We start from the raw sequence: 22,084 nt of genomic DNA on the forward strand, positions 1-22,084 counted from the left end.
AGCTGAAGTCTCTGTAGACATCCTGTAGCGTGGCTTTTTCAGCTCAAAACAGCATGACTCTCTTCCTTTTAACCTATTAAGACCTGAGACCGCTTATAAAAAGAAGTCTTCTAAATCCAGTTTTCTGAAAAACTCATGTCAAGGACCTCCAGAATTATCTGTATTTTGCCGCAGACCCCCCCCCCCCCCCCCAAGCTTGAGCTATGAGTCTCCAAGCTTGTATATGTGCTATTTTTCAACAGCTAAAGTTTAAAATAATGGTTAGTGGTCAAAAGCTAAGGTGACAGATGCGTTCCAGGTCAAAAAAGTGTTTCTTAGACTCTTTCACCATTACATTTCTCCCAAAAAAAAAGACTTATAGGTATAAAGGTGTTGAGGCAGTATTGCTTAATGCAAGATTTAAATAAAGTAAGTGGGCGACAGTGGCTCTACAAATCACTGAGCCAGCTACATATACTATTTGAACAGTTTAACTAAATTTGACCCCCACACACACACACATTTGTAAGGACTAGGTCTAATGGCCCCGTCAATTTAAAGTGGCACTTCCCTCTTGAGCTAGGCAAACGCAGCACAAGATCTGCCAATTGCACCTGTTTTTGTTTCAAGCAGCTAACAATTTTTTAGTTAGCTTGTGGGCTTACTCATGATGTGTATCTGTGCAAAAAGATATCCGATCTCGACTTCCTGTATTGCATGCCCTCACGTGCCAAAACAGGTTAGTCTCATATCACTTAGCAAGAAGTATGTGGCAGTTTTGCCGTAAGCCAGATTTATACTCAACGCGTCACATCACAATGTGTTGCGAGTTTGTAAATCAGCTATATTCGGTGCACTAGTATACAGCAGCACTATACAGCAGGCAAACTAGTATAAATCAGGCATTATTTGTGCGATGCATCATTGCAAATCTACTTTTCAATACAATTTCTTGAAGGACACTCCCCTGGCGAGATTTGCGCAACATTGTGTAATAAAACTTTCATCTTTGGACGGCTGCATACCTCAATGGGGTTACTGTTGAAAACCACGAACAGGATGCTGCTAGCATCTGTGGCGCTGAGCACACCGAAATCCAGGAAACGCTCACTCAGACTGGGGAGCAGAACCAAGGGCTGGCAGGGGTGGAAAGAGAAACCAGACTTTACATCCATAAACATGTCTTGTCTATGCATTTTTAACAGGGACACTATCTTGCTTTTGACATGTTTCAGTTAACTGTCGATGTTACCATAGTCTACAGAAACAACAATATTTACAATACAATATTGTTTACAGTGGGAATTTTAGTTTTAGGCTCTCTTTGTTCCTACAATTCCCAGAATGCATTTCACAGGTGAGCACAAAGCTACCACTATGGTTTTTGGCTGCTGATTGTTCTGCAGCCTGCATTTTAGACAAAGTACTGTGCAGATTTATGACTACTAATGCAACAAATATATATACAATTACGGCAAATATAGAGATCAGTTTGAGATCGACAATATCGTCCCTTAAAGAGAACATTTTGCAGAGAGAGACAAAAGGAAAGAACAAACGTCATCGCATAGCGTCTGCTTTTGAAAAGGTTAAAAACAAACAAGCAATCTTTCCCCACAATTACCTCCAGAAAGCCTGTGTAGGCCCTGATGGGCAGGTGGAACTTGGAGGCATTCGTCACCAACAAGATATTGCTGTCGATATGCGTGGAGGGCCGTAGCGGACTGAACTCCAAGGAGAAGATATAGCGCGACGCCTGGGGAGGGATCAGCACCGGATCGGTGAAGTTCAGCACCTGAGGGGGGGCAAATGCGTCGAACAACAACTTCAGTATATCGTTCCGTGGACTCCCTGGGATGTTAAGATGCTGTTAATGGGTAATTAATGTGATGTGACAAGAAGGTAAAAGGATGCGTAGGATACAAATAAGTTAATGCCCAAGGAGGTGAGTTGTTTACACACTAATTGACCATGAGAATGTTGTTACAGTATTCATAAAAAACGGCAACAGGCCATATGGAAATTAAAAAAAAAGAAAATCTTCAGCTTTTCACAAATCGAGTTTGCACACACTTCCTGACCTTATGGCTTAATTAAAAGATAATTTGAATCACCAGCTGTGACCACAAGGTTGTACCACATACACATGCATGAATCTAAAAGCAATTATTTATGCCATCTAATGATGTAACCACTTAAGACCTATATATATATATATATATATAACTCGTCCTATGACAAATAGTGAGAATAGCAGGTCAAGTTGTGAGCTTAAACAAAGCCCACCTTAAACATGGCGTGGGCTTCGTCAGGCAGTGCCACGTCATGGACGCTGATGTCAAAATGGAAGGTGTTGGTGAGGTGGATGGGCTTCACCACAGGTTCCGTCACACTGTCCCGGATGTGGAAGAGCGTGACCGTATGGTCAAAGCCCAGATACCTGCCACAAAGGACACAGGAAGAACCACCGTCAAAAGTGAGACAAGACGAGAGGCGGAGAGGGGCTTTGCGTTAGGGATGGAGCTTGTTCATTTTTCTACTGATAACGAGCACCTTATCGAGCCGGGTCCTTATGGAGCATTTTGTGGAAAGACGGTAGACGTAGACGACAATACATTATGAACAGAAACGGTATCTTTTAGGGCCTTCAAATACAGTGATTTTTGTTAACAGATGGAAGGCAATTGACCATTTTACTTTGACAATATTATTGAAGAAACTGTTATCTGGTTAATATGTGTGTACAGTCACTTTAAACGTGTAAATTTGTTTACCCGGACAGCACTGTTTGGCAAGTATCAATACACTTTTAGACTAAACAGCATGGATGATTACAGATATTTCTTGATCGCCTCTTGTCTTGATTGTTTAAACATGATGTCATGGGCCGCTATGCTCCATAACAGGTTTGATACGCCCAAAGCTTATCGTTACCGCGCATGTGAATGTCAAGTAGCAGAGTAGATGACTGCACAGTGCTGTTGTTTGCGTTTACCTCCAATGGCTGTGGGACTCTATTGCAATGTTGGTCCGTCAATCGATCTGTCTAACAATTTGGTCTTAAACATGATATTATGAAAACTACTGTCTGGATTGCCATATCTTGTTTTCTGTTAAGAAAATGTTCATTTATACATATAAAACAAACTGTCCACTAAATGTGATCAACATGGATGTTGGACTTGGGAAATTGACACAATGGGTACAGTACTACGCGATGTGCGGAGAACTGTGCAGTGCCGAGGTTGGTGCCTTGGGCCCAAAAACATGTGCACACCGCATGGTGGTTTACTCTCCATCAGTCATAGAAACGAGAAGTCAAGTAGGGGAAGTGTTGGAAAAATGCAGGATGAATTCATTTTGACAGTTTGATAAGCTATATTCAAACTGTCTGTCTGGGGTAGAAAGCTCTGAGCTGAGTGCACTAGTTTAACGCCCTAAACTAGAGACAGTACAATTATATAGCCAGAAAGTCTCAAATGTTTAAAAAGCTCACATTTGTGCAGGTATATGCAGACAGGTTCATAGACACTCAAGATTTACACACATGTATGTAAAAGTGAAAGAGACATACCCATCTAAAACCTCGGCTTGATAAGGGATTTCAAGCTTAGAGTAGCTTTTCTCTTTCGCTTTCACAGTAATTTTCCCTGAAGACTGGGAGGTCTTTTGAACCTTGGAAGCTGGAAAACGCAGAGATTATGAGCACTCTCATTTGAGCGGAACAGGTACATTCAAAAGCCATGAAATAAAAATCGAAAATACAAATCATAGCATGAAGATGGACATATTAGGACTATATTTAGTTTAATGTTAATGTTAACAAACACTGTTCAAAAAGTGAAAATTGTGGCATCTCCTGAACCTCTCAACAACTTACCATCAAAAATGATGCTCGCAACTTTGGTATATTTATGCTCGGCCGCTTTGAGCGTAACCGCTTTAAAATCTATTGTCACAGCATCATTTGATGGACTCACTCGAATACTCTGAAAAAGAACAAGTGACAAATTCACCAAATGTGCATACAGTATCAGTATATGTAATTTTCTTCACTATAGTTAAATATACATTGTGATTCTGATCATACTAATGTGTGTACTGTTCATCAGAAGGTACTCACTGTAATCTGTACATCTTTTGTCCCCGAGTTTAGGAGATGTAAATTCAATAGCTTTGGTTTGTCTGTGAGCAGGGAGAAGATACATTTATTTCCCCATTCAGTTCAGAGCTGACAAATCGCTCTTAAAAAAACAAAACAAAAAATGGTGTCTTTCCGTTGAGAAGATAGATGCATGCTTTTTTGTGTTTTAAAATCATAATAGTACATTCATGGACATGGAACAAGCTAAATCGACCTTTATGTGTTACAATTACCACCGTTTTAAAGTACATTATACAAATAAAAATAATTTCTTCCCACAAAAAAGTAAAAATGTTAAGCGTTCTGAATCTTGACACACACACAAATGTGTAACAAATATACAGCATAAACAACATTCTTCTGTGAAAGGATAAAGGTGGACTAAAGAAAGCAGGTTTACCTTGTGAGCGTAGGGTGCCAAAGTCGAGCATTTCTATTGAGGAATAGATTCCTGGTGCTGTGTGTGCACAAAACAAATAAAAATTATAAGAAACGGTGAGGAAATTCCTGGAGAGGAATCAACAGTGACTCCTCAGAAAAGCATTAATGGACCCTAGCATCCCTTTTCTGGGCACATCAACATAGGTGAACATTTGGCGAAAATAGTGGGCATTGGGATATTTCCGATAAATCACACATGTGTGAAGTGAGGGGCGCTGTTATCATCATACATCATTATACATCATCACATTGCGGCCAATTACAATTGGCATCCTCACTGTTCTGTAATCTTCAATTTTATGCCCTCACTTTTAATCCTCAATATGTAATTTGCTCAGCCAATCAAATCATCACTATGGGGTGATCATCAGCCAATCAAATTCACATGCACACACAAAGCTTGGTATAGGAGGTTCTAGAACCTAGCGCCCCTCAAAAATGGGCCCTGTATAGCCCTGGTGTACCCCAGTCAACAGAGTGTGTGTGTGTGTGTGTGTGTGTGTGTGTGTGTGTGTGTGTGTGTGTGTGTGTGTGTGTGTGTGTGTGTGTGTATGCATGTGTGTGTATATATATATATATATATATATATATATATATACACACACACACACACACACACACACACACACACACAAATCCACTTTAATTCAAGCATAAAACACATTTTAAAGGCCAGTGTCTAGGAAAAGTGTCTACAGCTTTCACTGTAAAATAATCATCAACTGAGGAACATTGCAATTCGAATCAGTAAATCATCCATACAGTGCAGATCTTTAGTGCCTTGACATTACACAGGAAACATCAGCCCACACCACACATACCCTAAACCGCCATTGCTAGTTAGCAGCTGCAGAGAAGATGCTGATGTCTTAAGGAAGAATTCAGAAACTTTCTGCGGTGACACTGGTAAGAGGTGTCGCAATTGATTTCCCTGAGACAGACCATGCAAAAACAAGACTAGATCAAAATCTAGGCTCTACCCTGCATGGAACAGTGGATACACATGGATAAACAACTGATACTGGAGGCGGTGAAACTCCAGCCAGTGTAACTTCAATCAATTGCTCACGCCAATTTAATAGATCTTCCAAGCTGACTGGAACCAAGCAATTAAGATATGTACTTAACTACTGTATGTCTCTGCAAGTTGAACCAGCCCCGGCATCTAATCATAAGAAAGGTTATAGGGATAGAATACATCCCATAGCCTGGAGGGCTCTGTGATTGGCTAGATCGTTGTTAGGCCAGCCTACTGCCCAATTGTGCATCTTCATTAGTCAGTGACACACTGGCACCAATCTAGCAGTCCAGCAAAACAAAACAAGAAAACACTTGAGAATATCAAAACTGTGCCAAAGGTCTTTGGTATCAAATGGTGGGAAGAAATCGGGCAGGCAGAGCTAAAAAGAAAAAAGGGCATCCGTCTCTTCTGTCTCATCCAATTACACCAAGGTGCCTTCGAGGAAGGAACCTCCAGGAACTCAATCCCCGGACTTGCAGTGGAATGCTGCTCAACAGTTGACAGAGGGTCGTGGGTTGTATGAGAGAGCTGTCATATGTAATAAATGGGGAAAGCACTTACACATGAATGAGTGTTTATCTCCACATGAGCGTTTATCTCCATGCAATGATTGTGCGACAGTTAATGGATGGCAGAGTGGTGCACTCATCTGGGCTTCAGGTAAAACATGCCTTTTCAAGTTTCAACCCGTATACTTTACGATCAATCTGGAACCCAGGCCAGACATCAGTCTGCCATCGCTGGTAGCCTACTAGCCAGGACAGGCAGTAAGTAGCCTTCCTCCTTAGATGGCATAGTGTTTAGCCAGCTCGAAAGGCCTGACGCCCCCCAGAGGGGGCCTTGCACCATCCCCACTGAGCTATAGTCTGCAATTAGACGTCTTTCCACAAATGGGTTAAAATTGGTCTAAAAAATGAAAGTTTTACTACATAAAAATGAGATGTGCCCCTCGCCATTTTCAACTGCCCCTGCAGTAATTTCAGCCTCGAAGCCGAGCCTGCAGCTCGACTGTCCTGCTCCGACAAGCGGCGAAAGCCAATGGGGAAAATACACTTACTGAGATGGCATGCGTTGCTTTTCTGCTTCATTTAGCAGCAGTGTGAGACATTAAGAGAAAAAGGATGACATGACAAAGGTCATGAGTCTAATCCACAGCCATGACAATTCAGGACCATGACTGTCAATGTGATACGTTTATTAAGGCCGTGCGGTCTCAGCTCTCCTAACTGTAATAAATGTGACACAGAAGTTGGTACGTATGCACATATGCTTTGGAAATGTACAAAGATACAGGTGTTTTGGAATGAGGCGAAGAATGAGCTGGACACCTTGATTGGATATAATTTGAACTTGTCACCTCTCCAGTGTGTACTAGCAGCTAAGGACGGTATCCAGTGCAAGGACCAGACAACACCAAATTAGTTGGAATACTACATAGCGAGAAAGACTATACTCAAGCTTTGGATACAGAGACACTCCTACACTGGGTGATTGGTACAAGGAGGTAATGACTGTGGTTCCTCTGTCTAGAGAAATTGACTTATCTCCTCCGCGATAACATGGAAGGGTTCACGAAGGTAGGTCTTAGATACAGTGGACCGGACCCCTCTAGACTGCGCTTTAATGTACCTTATTGAACAGTAGAGAAAAACTAAAAGACTCTAGTAACTTGGAATGTACAATCATGTCAAGACTGTGGTGTACTCGTTTGTCTTGTTTTTTGTTTCGTTTTCGATTGTGTAATGTAATGTCCGTATTGTGGTATTTGTTGGTTTTCTATGTTGTGTTAAAAAGAATGGGTGGTTCTATATCTATATGCATGGTATTGCGATCGAACAGCTGCGAAATTTCAGAGCCTCAATAAAAATACATTGAAAAAATAAAAGAGAACAGGCCGTGTGTGTGTGTGTGTGTGTGTGTGTGTGTGTGTGTGTGTACCTGAGGTGACTTCCACCTCCACAGGGAGGATAATAAACTGGTCTGGGTCTGATGCGTTGGTTTTAATCCTGATGAAGGCAGTGTGGTTGTCTGCCTCTCGTGACGAGAAGCTCGCCCGCATCACCCCTTTAGTCTCAAAGGGGGGTATCTCCTGAGAGGGAAAAGGCCATTTTAAAGTCATTTCACAAATTCAGAAATGTGCCTTCCAATTTATGAGCTGCATTTTGAGAAAGCAGTGATCAGTACACTGATTAATCTCTAAACCATTTTCAAGCGCTTAACTCTTTGCTGAACTTGAGCAACACAACACCTTCAAATCCAGATGGGGTACAATTTCTTCCACTCCCAAAAAATAAGTCTCCTACATGGAGCTCATCAAGTGTACTCTTGAATTCAATAAACTAAAATATTTATATATATATTTATTTATTTTTTCTCTCCAATTTGTATGCACCAGTTTCATTTCAGTGTCTCTACTCCATTGCTGTTATTTACAGTTAACTAGCGTTGGTTCTAGGGCATTCACTTCTAGTCATTTTTACTAGTTGACTACCGGTAGTTGCCTAGTTTACTACTACTACTTTATTTTTTTTGGAAATAAATACCTGATCTTGAGGCCTACAAATTCAGAAAAGAATTGTCAACTAGCACCAACAAGGTCGACTAGTGGATTTACTAGTCGACTAGTTGAATAGTCGACTAGTTGCTTAAAGCCCTAGTTGGTTCACCACCACCGCTGAGCTCTATTAGTATTTAGTACACACTGAGTGTATGTGTAGCGAAGAAGGTATGACAAATCACATATTTTATGATTCATAATTCATGCCCATCCTTGTACGCACCCACAAGTTTCGGGTACCTCCCTGTTGCCCTGTGGGCAGCTCCAGGTGCAGGTCACCCCCACTGGAGTACATTTCCACCACCTGTGAAGAGCAGGAGGCAATTAGACAAAAAGCAGTTACTTGTCATAGAGCAGTGGTTCTCAACCAGTGGTCCGGGTCCATTTGGTTTAATTTTACTCTCTCAAGTGTTATCTGCAATACTTACTTTACAAGAAGTCTACACTACAATATTAGAGAATGTAGAAGAATTGTTATCTTTGGTTTGCCTGTTATCTCTCCTAATGGTACCAACATCAATACAGAATGTATTGAAAAATATTCTTTCGTTTTGGGTCTGAGGCTAAATATTCTTTAGTTTTGGGTTTGAAAGGCTAAATCTCATCAAATCATCATTGGATACATTTTCATTGATTTGATCATCGTGCTGTTCAAGGAGGAGACTGCAAATCGGGTATGCAGAGGGGACGAGTCACAGGCATTTCATTAAAAGCTGGGGCAACAACTTTTTCACAGACATCCTGGAGTTATTTCAGAAATTTGATCCGTGAGGGATTTTATTTTTTGCAGTTATTTCAGTCAAACAAAAGAACATTTGTGTGACGGAAGTCATCGCTGAAAGGAGTCTTTCATGACTTGGGTCAGAACTTAAGGAAACTAGAGGAACACTTAAAGATGATTTTATGTTAAAATTTGCTTCGGCTGTCAATGTGGTTTCCAGAAAATTTAAAGCAAACCAAATGAAAGAGACAAGATCATGGATCATCATTACCCAACAACCAACAACCAAGGAACAGTGCAGAACGTACCATTCCTGACAGCAAGTACCAGGTGTGAGGTTGAGTTTACCTGTAGTGGTTCGCTGTGGGGGTTGTGAATGTTGATAAGAGGAGAGAAGCTGCTATTGACAGGCACCCGGGCCCCAATGAAGGGCCGTAATCTGTATGGGTTGGGTATGCCCACTCCGAATACCTGGAGAGAAATTTGGACAAATGACATTTTCCCAATTTGAGGTTCCACACTTTTTTTCTTCACTGCAGAAGAAAATGCAATCGGTGCACAATAGCCAGGGCTCTCCATTCATTTATCTATTATCTACTTCACACCAACCTGATATGTAAACACTCCGTGATGTGAGGTATTAATAAATAAAGTATTCTCTACGTTGCCGACTACTCGTGCCAAGAAAACTACGTCAAACGACGTGTTCCCCCCCGGATGAATTATCTGTAGAGAAAGGAAAGAGAAAAGGGTAAATCTGAATATTTCTTTCATCTAGTCAAAATGCAAGCTTGTCATTTGTTTTGGTGAGGTTACTGGACAGGTAAAGATTTAATATCTATGGTATAAATTCTCAAGGGAGATTTTCATTACATTTGGAAGGCACTTACTACAGTCATTTGCGCCTTCATTTACATACCATTAACGTAGACATTAACATTTTGCTAAAGTCTGCAATAATGGTGTTTTGGGCCATTTGCAGATCAGGCACAATATAAAAGGGGCTATTCCATGTCACTGTATCCCAAATATATTTCCATTCTTCCATTCCGTCATAGGAACACTGAAATGATGATTTGGTTTAAATTAAAGCATGAGCAATTGATTCATAGTGGGGAGCTAGGGACAATGAATCATAATGTTAGAAAAGTCTGATTTCTGTATTGTTCCAATTTCAAATGAATAAAATTCACTCCATGAACCCTAGGAGTTTGACTATGCGATTCATGTTAGATACATACTCTTGACTTAATTTGCTACTCTCAATGTACACCTACAGAGTAAACCTAGTGAGGTCACTGACTTTAGACTGCTTTAGATCATTTATATACTTCATTACAACGTCCCTTTTGACAAGTGTTGCTCGAAGGTATATAGGTCACGTGTGCGAGTGTGTCCCTAGAGGAGAAAGCCTTGACCCAGAAAACCACATACATCACACAATTTTAACTAATGACACTAAAGGGTATTTATTCTCAGTGACTGTATAGCACAATGGAAATGTTGAGCTTTAAATTTGAGAAAGACATTTTCTTCATTTACTCAGAATCCCATGAAAAACAAATTAAAACAGCCAATGATGCTTCAACTGTTAATGAAACATTCACAGCAGTGCCCATACCCGAGGTGGGGTTGGCGAAAGGGCCTTTCTGTGTGGAGTTTGCATGTGGAGTTGCAAAATCGTGGGATAAAATTTAAAGAAACATTCACAGCACACATGCATTCATTCATTTTTGGAGGCTTTTTTGGGCCTCCACCTGACCGGTAGGGGGGAGGGGGAAGAGAGAGAGAGAGAGAGAGCAGGGGAGTGACAAGCAGCAAATGGTACGACCAGCCTGGAATCGAACCAGGTACTTGTTGGCATTTAGCCTTGTGCCAGAAATACACACAAATACACACACAAACACGTGTCAATAGTGTCCTAAACACACCCAGTCAGTGGACACATTCAAGTCAGAAGACACTTTTGGCCAAATTGTATATTAATTATGGGTAATAATAAAGGGTAATAATAAATCAAGACTGCTGGTGCCACAGGACTTCCTGTCGAATTAATAACACAAAATTCAAAAACCAGGGCATGACAATGACTTTTGATTTACAGAAAATAAAATAAAGAAAAATCACCTACCCTGTTTTGAAAGAATGACGCATGGAAATGCGCAGTTGTGGCTGATATCGATATTAAGCTTATTTCCTCTTGGCTTGGGTTGTGCAAGTAAACTTTTTCCATTTTTGGCATGCCAACAGGCCTGGGCATATATGTGTGGGGCATCACATAAGGGACAAATACAAAGAAAGCACACACAAACATGTCAATAGTGTCACCAACATGGTGAGGCAAAGCAATGTTGTTTTATGCTTTAGCTTTTTGCTTTATTGCTCTGTAGTGTAAAGCACTTTGAGCTGCATTTCATGTCATGAACGGTGCTATACAAATAGTTTTATTATTATTACTAGTCATTAGACAGACAACCTACCTCAAACCCCAACCTAACCCTAAGCGCAAGCATGGGAGCAGTGCATGTTCGACCGTGTGCATCCCTCCAGAGAACAATGCTGTTTGTACCAGCTTGATATTATCAGTGAAGTCTAGAAAAAGATTGTTGAGTTTGGCGAAAGCAGCATGAATTTGACAGTCTCAGGACCCAACGTGGTAAATGACTAATTTTTGTATTAAGAGTTGTCGATTGAGAAAAACAGGAGGTAAATAATGCTGAGACAAGATTCCGGATGAATGAGAATAAGGGACATGGTGTGAAACACTACAGGTTACAAAGGTTTGACATACCTGTAGGCCTACAGAAAACAACACTTTGCATTGACTGCAAAGAGAGTTGAAAGGTAAATGTTTCTTGGTTTCCGTATTTTTAGGTCGGCCTGCGAGATTGTACAATCTCGGTGCGAGTTAAAGCTTCCTTTTGGTCCACTCTAGTCTTCCGCTCAGCCCTGATCTAGAGCGCTGTGGTGAAAACACCTAACAGATAAATCTAAATGCATTCGGCAGGTGCTGCAAATGTTGGCGCTTGTTGGGTCAAGTGGCCCTATTAGAACGAAAGGTAGTAATTATACAATTAGTACTTCTGGGAGTCTAGCCAACTCTTAAGGCAGTCCATGACTGACAGTCCAATACAATCTATACTAAACTGAGACCACTTAGCAGCAGCATCCCAGAGAGATCGAATTTACATTATACTTATACAGTCTGAGAAACTTAAAAGTGCAATGAGCTTCAAATGGTAAATCAGCAACTTTATAAGCAACCAATGGTACTGAAAACAAGGTTAGAGCTAGCATAATGTGCTAGTTCCATTACAGGAAATAATGAATACCGTATAACCTACATCATCCGAGTTAAGAGTTATTCCTTTCAGCTTTTCATAATATTGCAGTTGCTTTACATTTGTCAGATTCCTCTGGTTGCCAGGTGGCCAGTGATGGCATCGTGAACAGGTGGTCAGAAACACATCAAGAGTCCACACTGTCACACTTTCCTATGTTTTGTTATTCCAGACATTCCATTCATGTTGCACAGGCTGATTTCACAGATTTAGCAGCATGGCATTACGTCGGGGAAAAAACCACGAACATACAGTCGATACACAAAGATCTGCATGTTCTACATGATACAGTACAGCAACGCTCTGACCTACAGTGCGTGGGAGATAACGACAGACAGATTTGCTGGGAGTGGCTGAACATTAAGGATTTTGTACTCACTGTTCATGGAAGTCGAGCATAGGTGGCTCGAAGCGTATGGGCCTGGTGTTCCCTCTGTGCAGAGGCAGGCTGGAGGGACAGACAATGAGACAGGTTAGGAGGACACAGACAGCGGTGCACTGCTGTGTGTTCATGTTAGTGCCACAGTGTGAGTGGTGGTGGTGGCACTGTCAAAACAGACATACCTCGGAAGTTAAAGGGGTTTTGTGTGTGTGTGCGTGTGCGTGTGTCACACAGTTAACAGGAAACCTGTCAAACCTGAACAGGATGACGACAGGGCAGTACATATTATTTCTCTCCCGTTACAGATTATTCACTTCTATAGCTCACCGAGCAGTTTCATTAAAAAGAGAGTGCCAAAAACATTGGAGGCAGCGCAATGGTTATTGTTGCTTGGCCCCTCACTATTGAGACGCCTGCACAACACCAATGGCCACAATCAGTCCGCAAAAGGTAGCCTGGAGGTTCACATTTTGCATGCGTGTTTGCAAGAAGTCCTACAGCGTAAATAGATTTGAGAACACAAGCAGTTTGAAAGCTCCAGATTTCTGCAAACAGTGCATCAGAGCTGTAGGGTAAGGTTTGCAAGGTTAAGTCATAAATACTGTGCGAGAGTATATATACACAGAGTTCCTCCTGGGGGAGAAAAAATGTTGCTGTGCGAGTGCGCGTCATGTTAACATTTTTAATCATGTCATTTTCTGATTGGCCCACGACAGCACAGTGACACAAGACACAAACCGTATGATGGCAGTAGGTGATTGGTGTAAAAAGTGCTAGCAGAAGGCAGGAAGGTGTGAAATGGCCCACTATCTGTAGAGGGATCCATCAGCACTGCAAAGCGACCAACAGGCTGACCACAAGCAGCTTCCTGTTCTAGATGAGCGAGAGAGAAATACCCTATGAGAATTTAAACTCAGAAATGCTTCAGGGGCTCAATGATAAATGCAACGAAAAGTCGAACTAAGTGTTTCAGTTCCGTGGGAGGTGGGGGGGCAACACATTGGCAATTCATTTGGGTTAAGTTTGACTTTTCTGATTGTTGAGGAAACTTTTGTTGCTCCGTATCCATTTTAGGAGAAAATATTGACACAAAAACACAGAACGTTTAAGTGCATGTGGAAATTTGCCTGGGCTCTGCAAACTACACTACCGGTATATTGCCGTTTTGGATTACAAAAAAGAAACAGATTGCTGATACTGTAGAATCATTAGTCATTATTAAGAACTAAGCCTATACAGGGTGATAATAGACCCCAATGTGTATTTTGGAGGGGCCTTCATCGACCTGATAGTTAATTCAGTGATAAGCATTATTACGTTAAATCAATAATGACCAAATCAGAGTTTTAAATTCACAGCTCCTCCCGAGGCAATAGGCAAATTAGTGCCGCACAATTAATCGAAAAAGGATCAAGATCTAGATTCTGGCACCTAATGCGATCTCATTTCTAAATTTTAGCAAGAATCGTGCAGCACTAGTTGGCTGTCGAATTCATTTTAGTTACTCTTATGTTTTGAGAGAGGGTTAAGTTGAGCACTTTGATGATATCTGTTTAAAGCCACAGTAGTAGTTGGCTCCAGGTCTGAGGTGCCACATTTTTGTAACCCAGTTTTTATTTTCACCCAGTGCCAATTATCTAAGTAATCCTGGGCGCTACACTTCCTCTGCCAACCTGGGGGGGCAGCGGACTGACCTCATGCCTCCTTCTATGCATGAGGAGTCCAAGCTGCTTCTTTTCACCTGACAGAGGGGAATTTCCCCGGCCGGACGTAGCGCGTGGAAGGGAGTCAAGGGACACGTTATTCCGACCAGTTCCTTTCCCCTCCATCAGGCGCCCCGGCTGGCCAGGGGGAGGTAGTTTTAGAGACCAGGATTACGGCATGTTTTTGTGATCTCATTTCTTGTGGACGAAAATCGAGATACACATTTGAGCAAGAATGGTAAGGCAAATGCAGAAAATCCAGACATACTATATAGACACATCTTTGAGGGCTGTATAGAAAGGGGGGTCTGTACAGTATTAGCCAATTCAACTGCAGCAGCGGTGGTGATACAGTATCCTTATCACAAGAACTAATAGACACATACTGATCCAGTCGGCGGACATTGACCTCCTATTATCATCAAGCTAACTTTTCAAACACATGACTTTGGCTACAGTGTCCTCCCTTACAAATGACACAGTGAAGTACGCTCACAGCGACGTAGTGGCATATTACCAAGTAAAACTACAGCTACTGTATGCAAACTGAATTCAAAGCTTTGCCAATGAAAACAGGTGACATCTTCTCGATAGAAGCTACAGTCTGTTGTGTGTGCTTATGAGCCCTGATAGTAATCGGCTTTAATTGTATAGCACCTTTCACACAAAATATGAAGCCCAAAATGCATTACATTAAAGAGGTAAAAAAGAAAAGTTAAGATAGGGTGAGAAAAACGACAGGGCATTAACTGATTTATTAATGTCTACCTTGGCAATATTTCCAAAACAATGCTGTTGAGGTCACATTGTTAAAATAACACAGGCATATTATTTGTGGTTTGATCAAGGGAGTCAGGTTGCCAAGTAAATATAGCTTGTCTCTTTTTTCTTTGGGGCCAACCAATAAGGTCTAATCCTCTTAATGTTTAGAAAGTTATTATTCATCCATTATACATTGATCACAGACAGACAGGTGTCAGGCAGCTTAAGGCATCTGCGTTGTTAGGTTCAACAGCCTACTAATGAACAGTACAATTGTGCATCATTCGCTTCGACATTGAAGTTCAAATTAATGATATGACCAGGCTGAACTATATTTTATGGTTAACAGCAAAAGCCCAAGGGCCCTTGTGCAACACCACATTTTGAAGGATAAAGGATAGAGGATAAACAAATACAATTTTAAATGATGAAACAATATAATTAAGAGAAAATTGGAACCAGAATTCCATCACATTGAAGCTGATTATTTGTATTGGGTTCTCTGTCCTGATTGGATAACATTGGATTCTTGACAAGAACTTTCGTTTTTGTTATAGCTTAATCAAAACTCTCTCTCTCTCTCAATTAACCCCCCCCCCCCCAGTTCCCTCTATTTGTAGGCGTTTTCATCCTAAACATTGTGACTCTACGTTGTGTTTTAGCTGTGAATACTATAGTGGCTATTTCACTGGGACCGGAGATGGGGAGGGGCATGTTCTCTTTCAACCCATGCCCAAGGTGATGTCATTCCTAAGGCATGCTGTGTCGGGTACATGTGGAGGGACGCATCCCATTGCAAAAGGGATACTGGTGCAGGGCAGAGTTGAGTACACACACACACACACACACACACACACAGGACATACAGCTCTCACCCAGCCAAATTCACACGTGGGTCTCTATGGGCGTGTTCACAACAAGGCCAAGCAGCGCATGCCTCTGATCTGGAGAACTGTGATTGGACGAATTCCAGAGCATGAGAGCTGGACTCGCTTTTAGGGGATGTAAACCACCAGGAGGGGGGGTGAAAACAATTGCGTAGGATGTGCGTGTATGTGGTCAATAATCTTGAAACGTGCATACGTGTAAACACACATCACATGCCTAAAATACCTTCGAACTTTGCCAGAGTTTTTCCATTGTCGTTTTAATTTTCAAGAAGTCCAGACATTCGCCCTAACCTACCTGCTACTCATTTCCTTAGTGGAAGCACTCTGAGCCCCCCACCACACATATAAAAACTTTTTGGCCAGAAAGGGATTTTTTTTTCACCGTAGGAAAAATATTGTCTAAGAGGCAATTCTCGGGGCAATATCGGTAGAAGGCGCAGTGGAGTAACTAAAAGTATTTTTTTTTCGGTGGAAAGAAAATCCCCTTTTGGCCAAAAAGTACCGTTTATACGTGTGGTGGGGGGCTCAGAGTGCTCCCAGTGCTCCCACTAAGGAAAGTAAGCTTTCTAATGACACAACCCGCCTTTGTTTTGGTGAGTAGCAAAAACGTTTTTATTTACGCTAAAGAGGAGAGGCTGGTCTGCATTCATGCGAGCGGTGGAAGTTGAGAGTAACATAGCTCTAAATGCAACGCATTAGAGCTATGGACCAGAGCTACCTATAACCCTATGTGTATTAGTTAGATGACGATGCATCTTCAAATAGAATTGAAACAAATCTCTCATGAAAGTCTGACGAATCTAGTGTCCTTTCCGCCCCTGGGCAATCGGCTAGCCGACAGAGGCTGCAGGAAAGCAAGGTTGGAAACTAGGACAAGGTGTGCTATACTGCAAACGGTGACATGCTTCACTGCCACACCTACCAAATGCCAAGCCTCTTCGCTACAGCCATGGACCATAGTCACACTGCGGGCATGTTGCCATTTGGGATTTTTTTACTGGGAAAATCAACAAATCCTTGCATTGAAGCTCAGCTTACAAAAGCATGCATGCACTATGTGAGATTTCTAGTGACTGTAGCCTGAAAATATGTTTCAGGATGGAAGCAATTGCTATTATTGTGCCATTATTAAACCCTTCAAAGTTATCCATTGTCTTGCGTGCATGCGTGTGAGAGAGAGATGGGAATCCATATCTGCATCACAGAGAGGAAGGCTTTTTAGGACGGAATAAAATAGGCAGTTGCACATATTACATAATCTAATCATATTTGTAAAGATCAGGAAAAACAATTTGGATCGTTTCCACCTGCTGCTTGGAAATGCAAAAGTGAGGCGTTTGTCACATGGGACATTAGGAGTAAACATGTAGACCATGCCAGAAATACTTTGAAAAGGCAGCTCGACAACACATTTCTGTATACCTGACAAGTGACAACTTGCCTGACATTGCATTGTTCCGTCCTGGACTACTGATGCGATGCAAATGCCACATATGTGTCCTCCAACAACAAAATCTCCTCTCCCATCCGAGTCTAGACAATAAAGTCTAATCTAATCTTAGATTAGTTTAAAACAAAACGCCAAGGATTATTTATGAAAACTGTCCGACGCCTGTCAGAGACAATAATGCAATAGTAAACATAATCAAGTCTTACCTTTTTTGATGATATGAATTTATGTCAGACTCTGTCTGTAAAAGAAAGTAAGAATAGTTTCATTGGACATAACAGGAAATAGACAAGTTACAAATGTAACTAAGCTATAACCTTTGCAGTTTAAAAAAAACCATGATTAAAGTGCTTAACTTGAGGTATTACTCATAGGCTAAGAGATGAGATTCAGAATGCACTTAATTATATATTAAATATTTTGGAACATAATATTTAAGCTGTGCCCCAGGCACTGCTCAGTGGCTGCCCACTGCTCCAAAAAGTTAGGTGGGGTCAGGCAGAGGACACATTTCTCCACAGGGATCAATAAAGCATAACTCATCTTAAAAAGTCAGAGGGCATCTAGCAAGACAGAGGGGGTGCATAGTTTAGACTAGTCATTGGTTAGATATGAGTTACGGTTAGGTTTAAGTGTGCTGCCCCGTGGGAGGTTAGGGTTTGAGATAGGTTGTAGGACTAATGACTGGTCTAACCAATGACTAGTCTAAACCAGGTACTGTCATCGTTCACAGTCCTGAGTCAAATAAAAAATAAAGCTAGTCAGAAAGTCTAATTTTCTGGCTCCTTCCCCTTGAATGTGCACGCACACATTACATCTCCCGACTTGTTAGTTGTTATAAGGATTACGAGCTTGTCATAGGATAGTTTAGTGAGAAAGCGGCCAATGAATAATGGAAAAACTTGTGGTGCTGCTGAACGATGCCTTCAGCAGTGCACGTGAGGTCAACTCACACTCACGTTAGAGACTCTCTGGCTCAAACAAGAAGTAGCAAGTGAGGAGGTTAGGTTTCAGCACCACTAGCTACAGTATTGTGTTGCCAGCCACTGCTGCTCTGCCATTTTTTGCAGTTAATAATATGACTTAAAGCTGAAATCAGGCGCATACGCCGACAGCTTGGCTATATGAAATCATAAGATTAATAACAATGAGTTTCAAGTCAACACCTCAATCACCTCAACACAGAATTCTGTGTCCTTCTATTTGTCGTTTGAGCAAAAGAAAGAAATTAGGCAAATCGGTGGTTATTGGTTTCTGCATGCCTTTAGCACGTCTTAATAAATAATTAATAATCAATTTCAGTTATACTAAGAGGGCATTTTAGCATTGAATAAGGATGAACACCAGTGCAGTGAAGTAAATAAATATGTTTTTGGTCTTTTTCCCCCTGTCTCTTTCGGAGGGATGAAGAGCAGGGCATCAGGCAGCACATATTTTTGTTTATCTCAACAGAGGGGGTGCCGAGTATAGTTGATAGCAGCTATAGAACTTTACTAAACTAGCACTAGAGTTACAAAGCGCCACGATCATGCTGCCCCTTCATCATCTGAAAGCTTGGCATGCAACAGACCCTGCCGCTGACAAATGGCTACTGATAACGGTCTTATAGAGGAAGTAACGCAGGTGATACCGATCTGAACTTCACTCCCACATGGACCTAGCAATGCATGCATAGGTCCTGATAGTTTATCATACACCCACCCCATGGTTTATCAGCCAGACTAACCAGGAGGCAGGAAATGAGACTCATCTTACCTGCAAGAGGCCTTCATCCCCAAAGTGAAACACCTCTAAGATTGTGTCTGTCTGAATAAAAGCTGTGGAGAGAGAATGGTCAGCAGTCAATTTTTTTTATAAATACATACATATCCTACATAATACATACATGTTAGGTACAGTTGATTTTTTTTATCATTTTTAGTCAGATGCGAGCACCAATTATCAATATTCTATCAAAAAGGTGCAAACGTTTTTAATTTATAAAGAGAACATTTAACTATACTTGTATTTAAACTCTTACGCCATTCATTGTCACTTAAATACCAAATACACACGTATATCTTCTTGTAGATCTGCTATTTTTGTAAACTTTTGAACATTTTGACTTAAGAATGACATGCCCAAACTATAGGGACGGAGAGGTTGAAAGTGGTTAAAAATCAGGACACATCGTCTGCTACTGCGATACCAAAAAAAGAAAGTCATAAAGATTGATATATGGGTCAGGCTTGCACGTGTGTGTGTGTGTGTGTGTGTGTGTATATGTATGTATGTACGTACGTATACACACACACACACATATATACAGTATATAGTATATACACACACACACACCAAAATTACCTAAGCCAAGGCCACTTAAGCATCTCTCTGATGAATTGAAAATGGTGGACCCCGTTGTAAATAAGTGTAATGCTTTATCATGGTGTCATCTACAGTAACAGTTTTTGTATTGACTTGTGCTTTCGTTTGAAATGTACCCATTCTGCAATCAATCAATCCCTGATAACACTGCTTAAAATTAAACATTCATGACAACTTTTCTCCGATTGCTTTCAAGGAATAGTGGAAGCAAACAGCGAACAGTACTGCAACCATCTGTCCAGAACTTTTTCATACCTAGTTTCAGTGTCACTGTAACACGGACTGGAGCCTAAAAGCCTGGTTACCGAGGCCAACTGGAACCTAGCCTTCTTGCCCTTAAAAATCCTACTCCATTCTGGGAAACAAAACTGTTTTGTTTTTGTACTGCAGTATTACCTGTAAGACAAGTTGGCTTAAAGTCATCTAAGGTATGTGAATATATAGGTTTGTGATGTTGACTTAACTCTCTTCTCCAGGTAACATGGCATTTTATTCTCTTTTACTTTAAGCCAACTTGTAAAGTCATCTAAGGTAGGTGTGCAATGATGTTGACTTAACATTCTACAGGTAACATTGCATTTTATTCTCATGAGACATCCAACCAGGCTTAGTTATAATAGCTGCTACAAAGTGTGTGTGACAACTTACAAGTGACAACACCATACATGTTTTTGCTGTTTGTAAGTATTACAGTTTCGATTCACATAACAGAGCTTGGATTTGTATGGCAGATTGAAAATATGCCATATGGAACTTTATTAACCTATCCAATTAAATTAATAATAATAATAATATCAATAATGTAGCCCTGGATCAAGACTATCAAAGATGCATTTGATAGATTGACATTTGCATATCTATCATATATGCAAATGTGAAAATCTATCAAATACATCTATGATAGTATTGATTCTACGGCTATGATTAATTGTGAAAACAATTGCCTATACATAAGTTATTCACCGACTACAAACATAAGCAAAGAAAGTTGTTTTCTCCCCGTTGTCTCCATAGAGCTGATCAGTCAACCTTCCTTGAGAATCAAAACATGTCTGTCTCCATGGCTATGTTTTATTTGTGGTGGTGGGTGGCCAAAAACACAGTAGAATATTCAATCTTGTACTAAATGTATCCATCCATGTGTAACTCTGAGAGGGTACAAGAGAAGTTAAACAAAAAGGGAACAATTTACAGCACATGTCTTAACTTTTCGGGCAAGAGACGCCTGCGGTCGCAGAGAATAAATTAATGTGGGTGGTTGGTTGGGTTGTGTAGGAATTGGACTTCTACTTTCAAATATCTATTTTGGTGGTGGGTGCCTGGGTGGAGGCGGTGTCGCTTGCCGAAAAGAAACTGCTATATATTATAAAAAAGGTATCAATTAGTAACTCTGGGAGGATACAAGTGTAAAGGCTATATGAGAATGGTGTACTAACCAATGTAAATGTCTTAAATGTGGCCGCACAGAGTGTAAAATGAAGGTGGTTGTGTAGGAACTAACTTGCACTAAAACTTCACGCTAGCTCTTCGGCTAACTTCGTGTCGCTACCGCGGTAGATAAGGGAGGGCGTCCTGGTCAAACTATGGACAGTTTTGTCGTTTGAAGAAACATTTCACCGTGAACCCGAGCTATACAACCAACGACCAAAGCCGTTTTTAAAGAAGACCCAAATAACAAAAACAAAAAAACAAACAAACTAAAGCCACTTGTAGGAGGCTAACTTCCCATAGCTGCCCATTTAAAAGGCTCGATGACTAGACACGCTGGCTGGCTGGCAGTTCGGTTGCTGCTCCTCCTTCCCTCCCTCTGGAGTTTACACTTTATTACTTTACAGTCAAATTAAAACCCACAAACAACACCCAAAACGACAACAACAACAAACCTTTCTTGTTCGCCTGCGCCACGTGGAAAAGAGCGACGAATAGAATCCGCGCGAGGACGAAAAAACGCGTCCTTCTCGACATTAAAAACTCTGGGGGACTCGTTGCTCCTCTGTGCGCCATTCTCCTTCCCTGGCTGGCTTCTTCTTTCTGACTAGTAACTGACTGCCGTTCTTCTAACTTCTTCTCGGACTGCCTCCGATGTGATGTGTGTGCGCTCAGCAGCAGACGCGTGTTTCTCAAACATGACAAGACGGGTTTGTCTGTGTGTGGGGGGGGGGGGGGGGGGAGGGGGGGGGACAGAGTGGGGACAACAGTTGTGACATAGGCTCACGTGGACGCGCTGGAACAGCAGGGGGCCATGGGCCAACGTTTCAGAACACATCTCTTTTTTTAATGTCACGACAACCGTTCTTGACTGGTCTGGTCGGTGGTGGGGCCCGGCCAG

General features: G+C 41.3%; 1 protein-coding gene across 2 annotated transcripts in view; it reads right to left on the reverse strand.

Moving 5' to 3' along the window:
• The window catches only part of LOC308311950 (transmembrane protein 131-like), a 41,912-nt gene extending 20,039 nt beyond the window's left edge, over positions 1–21,873 (reverse strand). For both annotated transcript variants that reach the window (XM_080758766.1, XM_080758765.1), the window contains exons 1-16: positions 21,639–21,873; positions 19,147–19,208; positions 17,598–17,632; positions 12,584–12,652; positions 10,995–11,115; positions 9,473–9,589; positions 9,212–9,334; positions 8,366–8,446; positions 7,524–7,674; positions 4,524–4,580; positions 4,103–4,164; positions 3,860–3,968; positions 3,554–3,662; positions 2,266–2,419; positions 1,604–1,774; positions 1,005–1,115 (exon numbers count right to left, since the gene is read on the reverse strand). In XM_080758766.1, the coding sequence (XP_080614892.1) occupies positions 1,005–1,115; positions 1,604–1,774; positions 2,266–2,419; positions 3,554–3,662; positions 3,860–3,968; positions 4,103–4,164; positions 4,524–4,580; positions 7,524–7,674; positions 8,366–8,446; positions 9,212–9,334; positions 9,473–9,589; positions 10,995–11,115; positions 12,584–12,652; positions 17,598–17,632; positions 19,147–19,208; positions 21,639–21,759 (1,653 nt within the window). In that variant the 5' untranslated portion in view covers positions 21,760–21,873. The remainder of the gene's footprint in view (positions 1–1,004; positions 1,116–1,603; positions 1,775–2,265; positions 2,420–3,553; positions 3,663–3,859; positions 3,969–4,102; positions 4,165–4,523; positions 4,581–7,523; positions 7,675–8,365; positions 8,447–9,211; positions 9,335–9,472; positions 9,590–10,994; positions 11,116–12,583; positions 12,653–17,597; positions 17,633–19,146; positions 19,209–21,638) is intronic.
• Between the last annotated feature and the right edge of the window lie 211 nt (positions 21,874–22,084).

This window comes from Protomyctophum bolini (genome assembly GCF_963924005.1).
Source record: "Protomyctophum bolini genome assembly, chromosome: 24".
Taxonomy (NCBI): Eukaryota; Metazoa; Chordata; class Actinopteri; order Myctophiformes; family Myctophidae; genus Protomyctophum; species Protomyctophum bolini.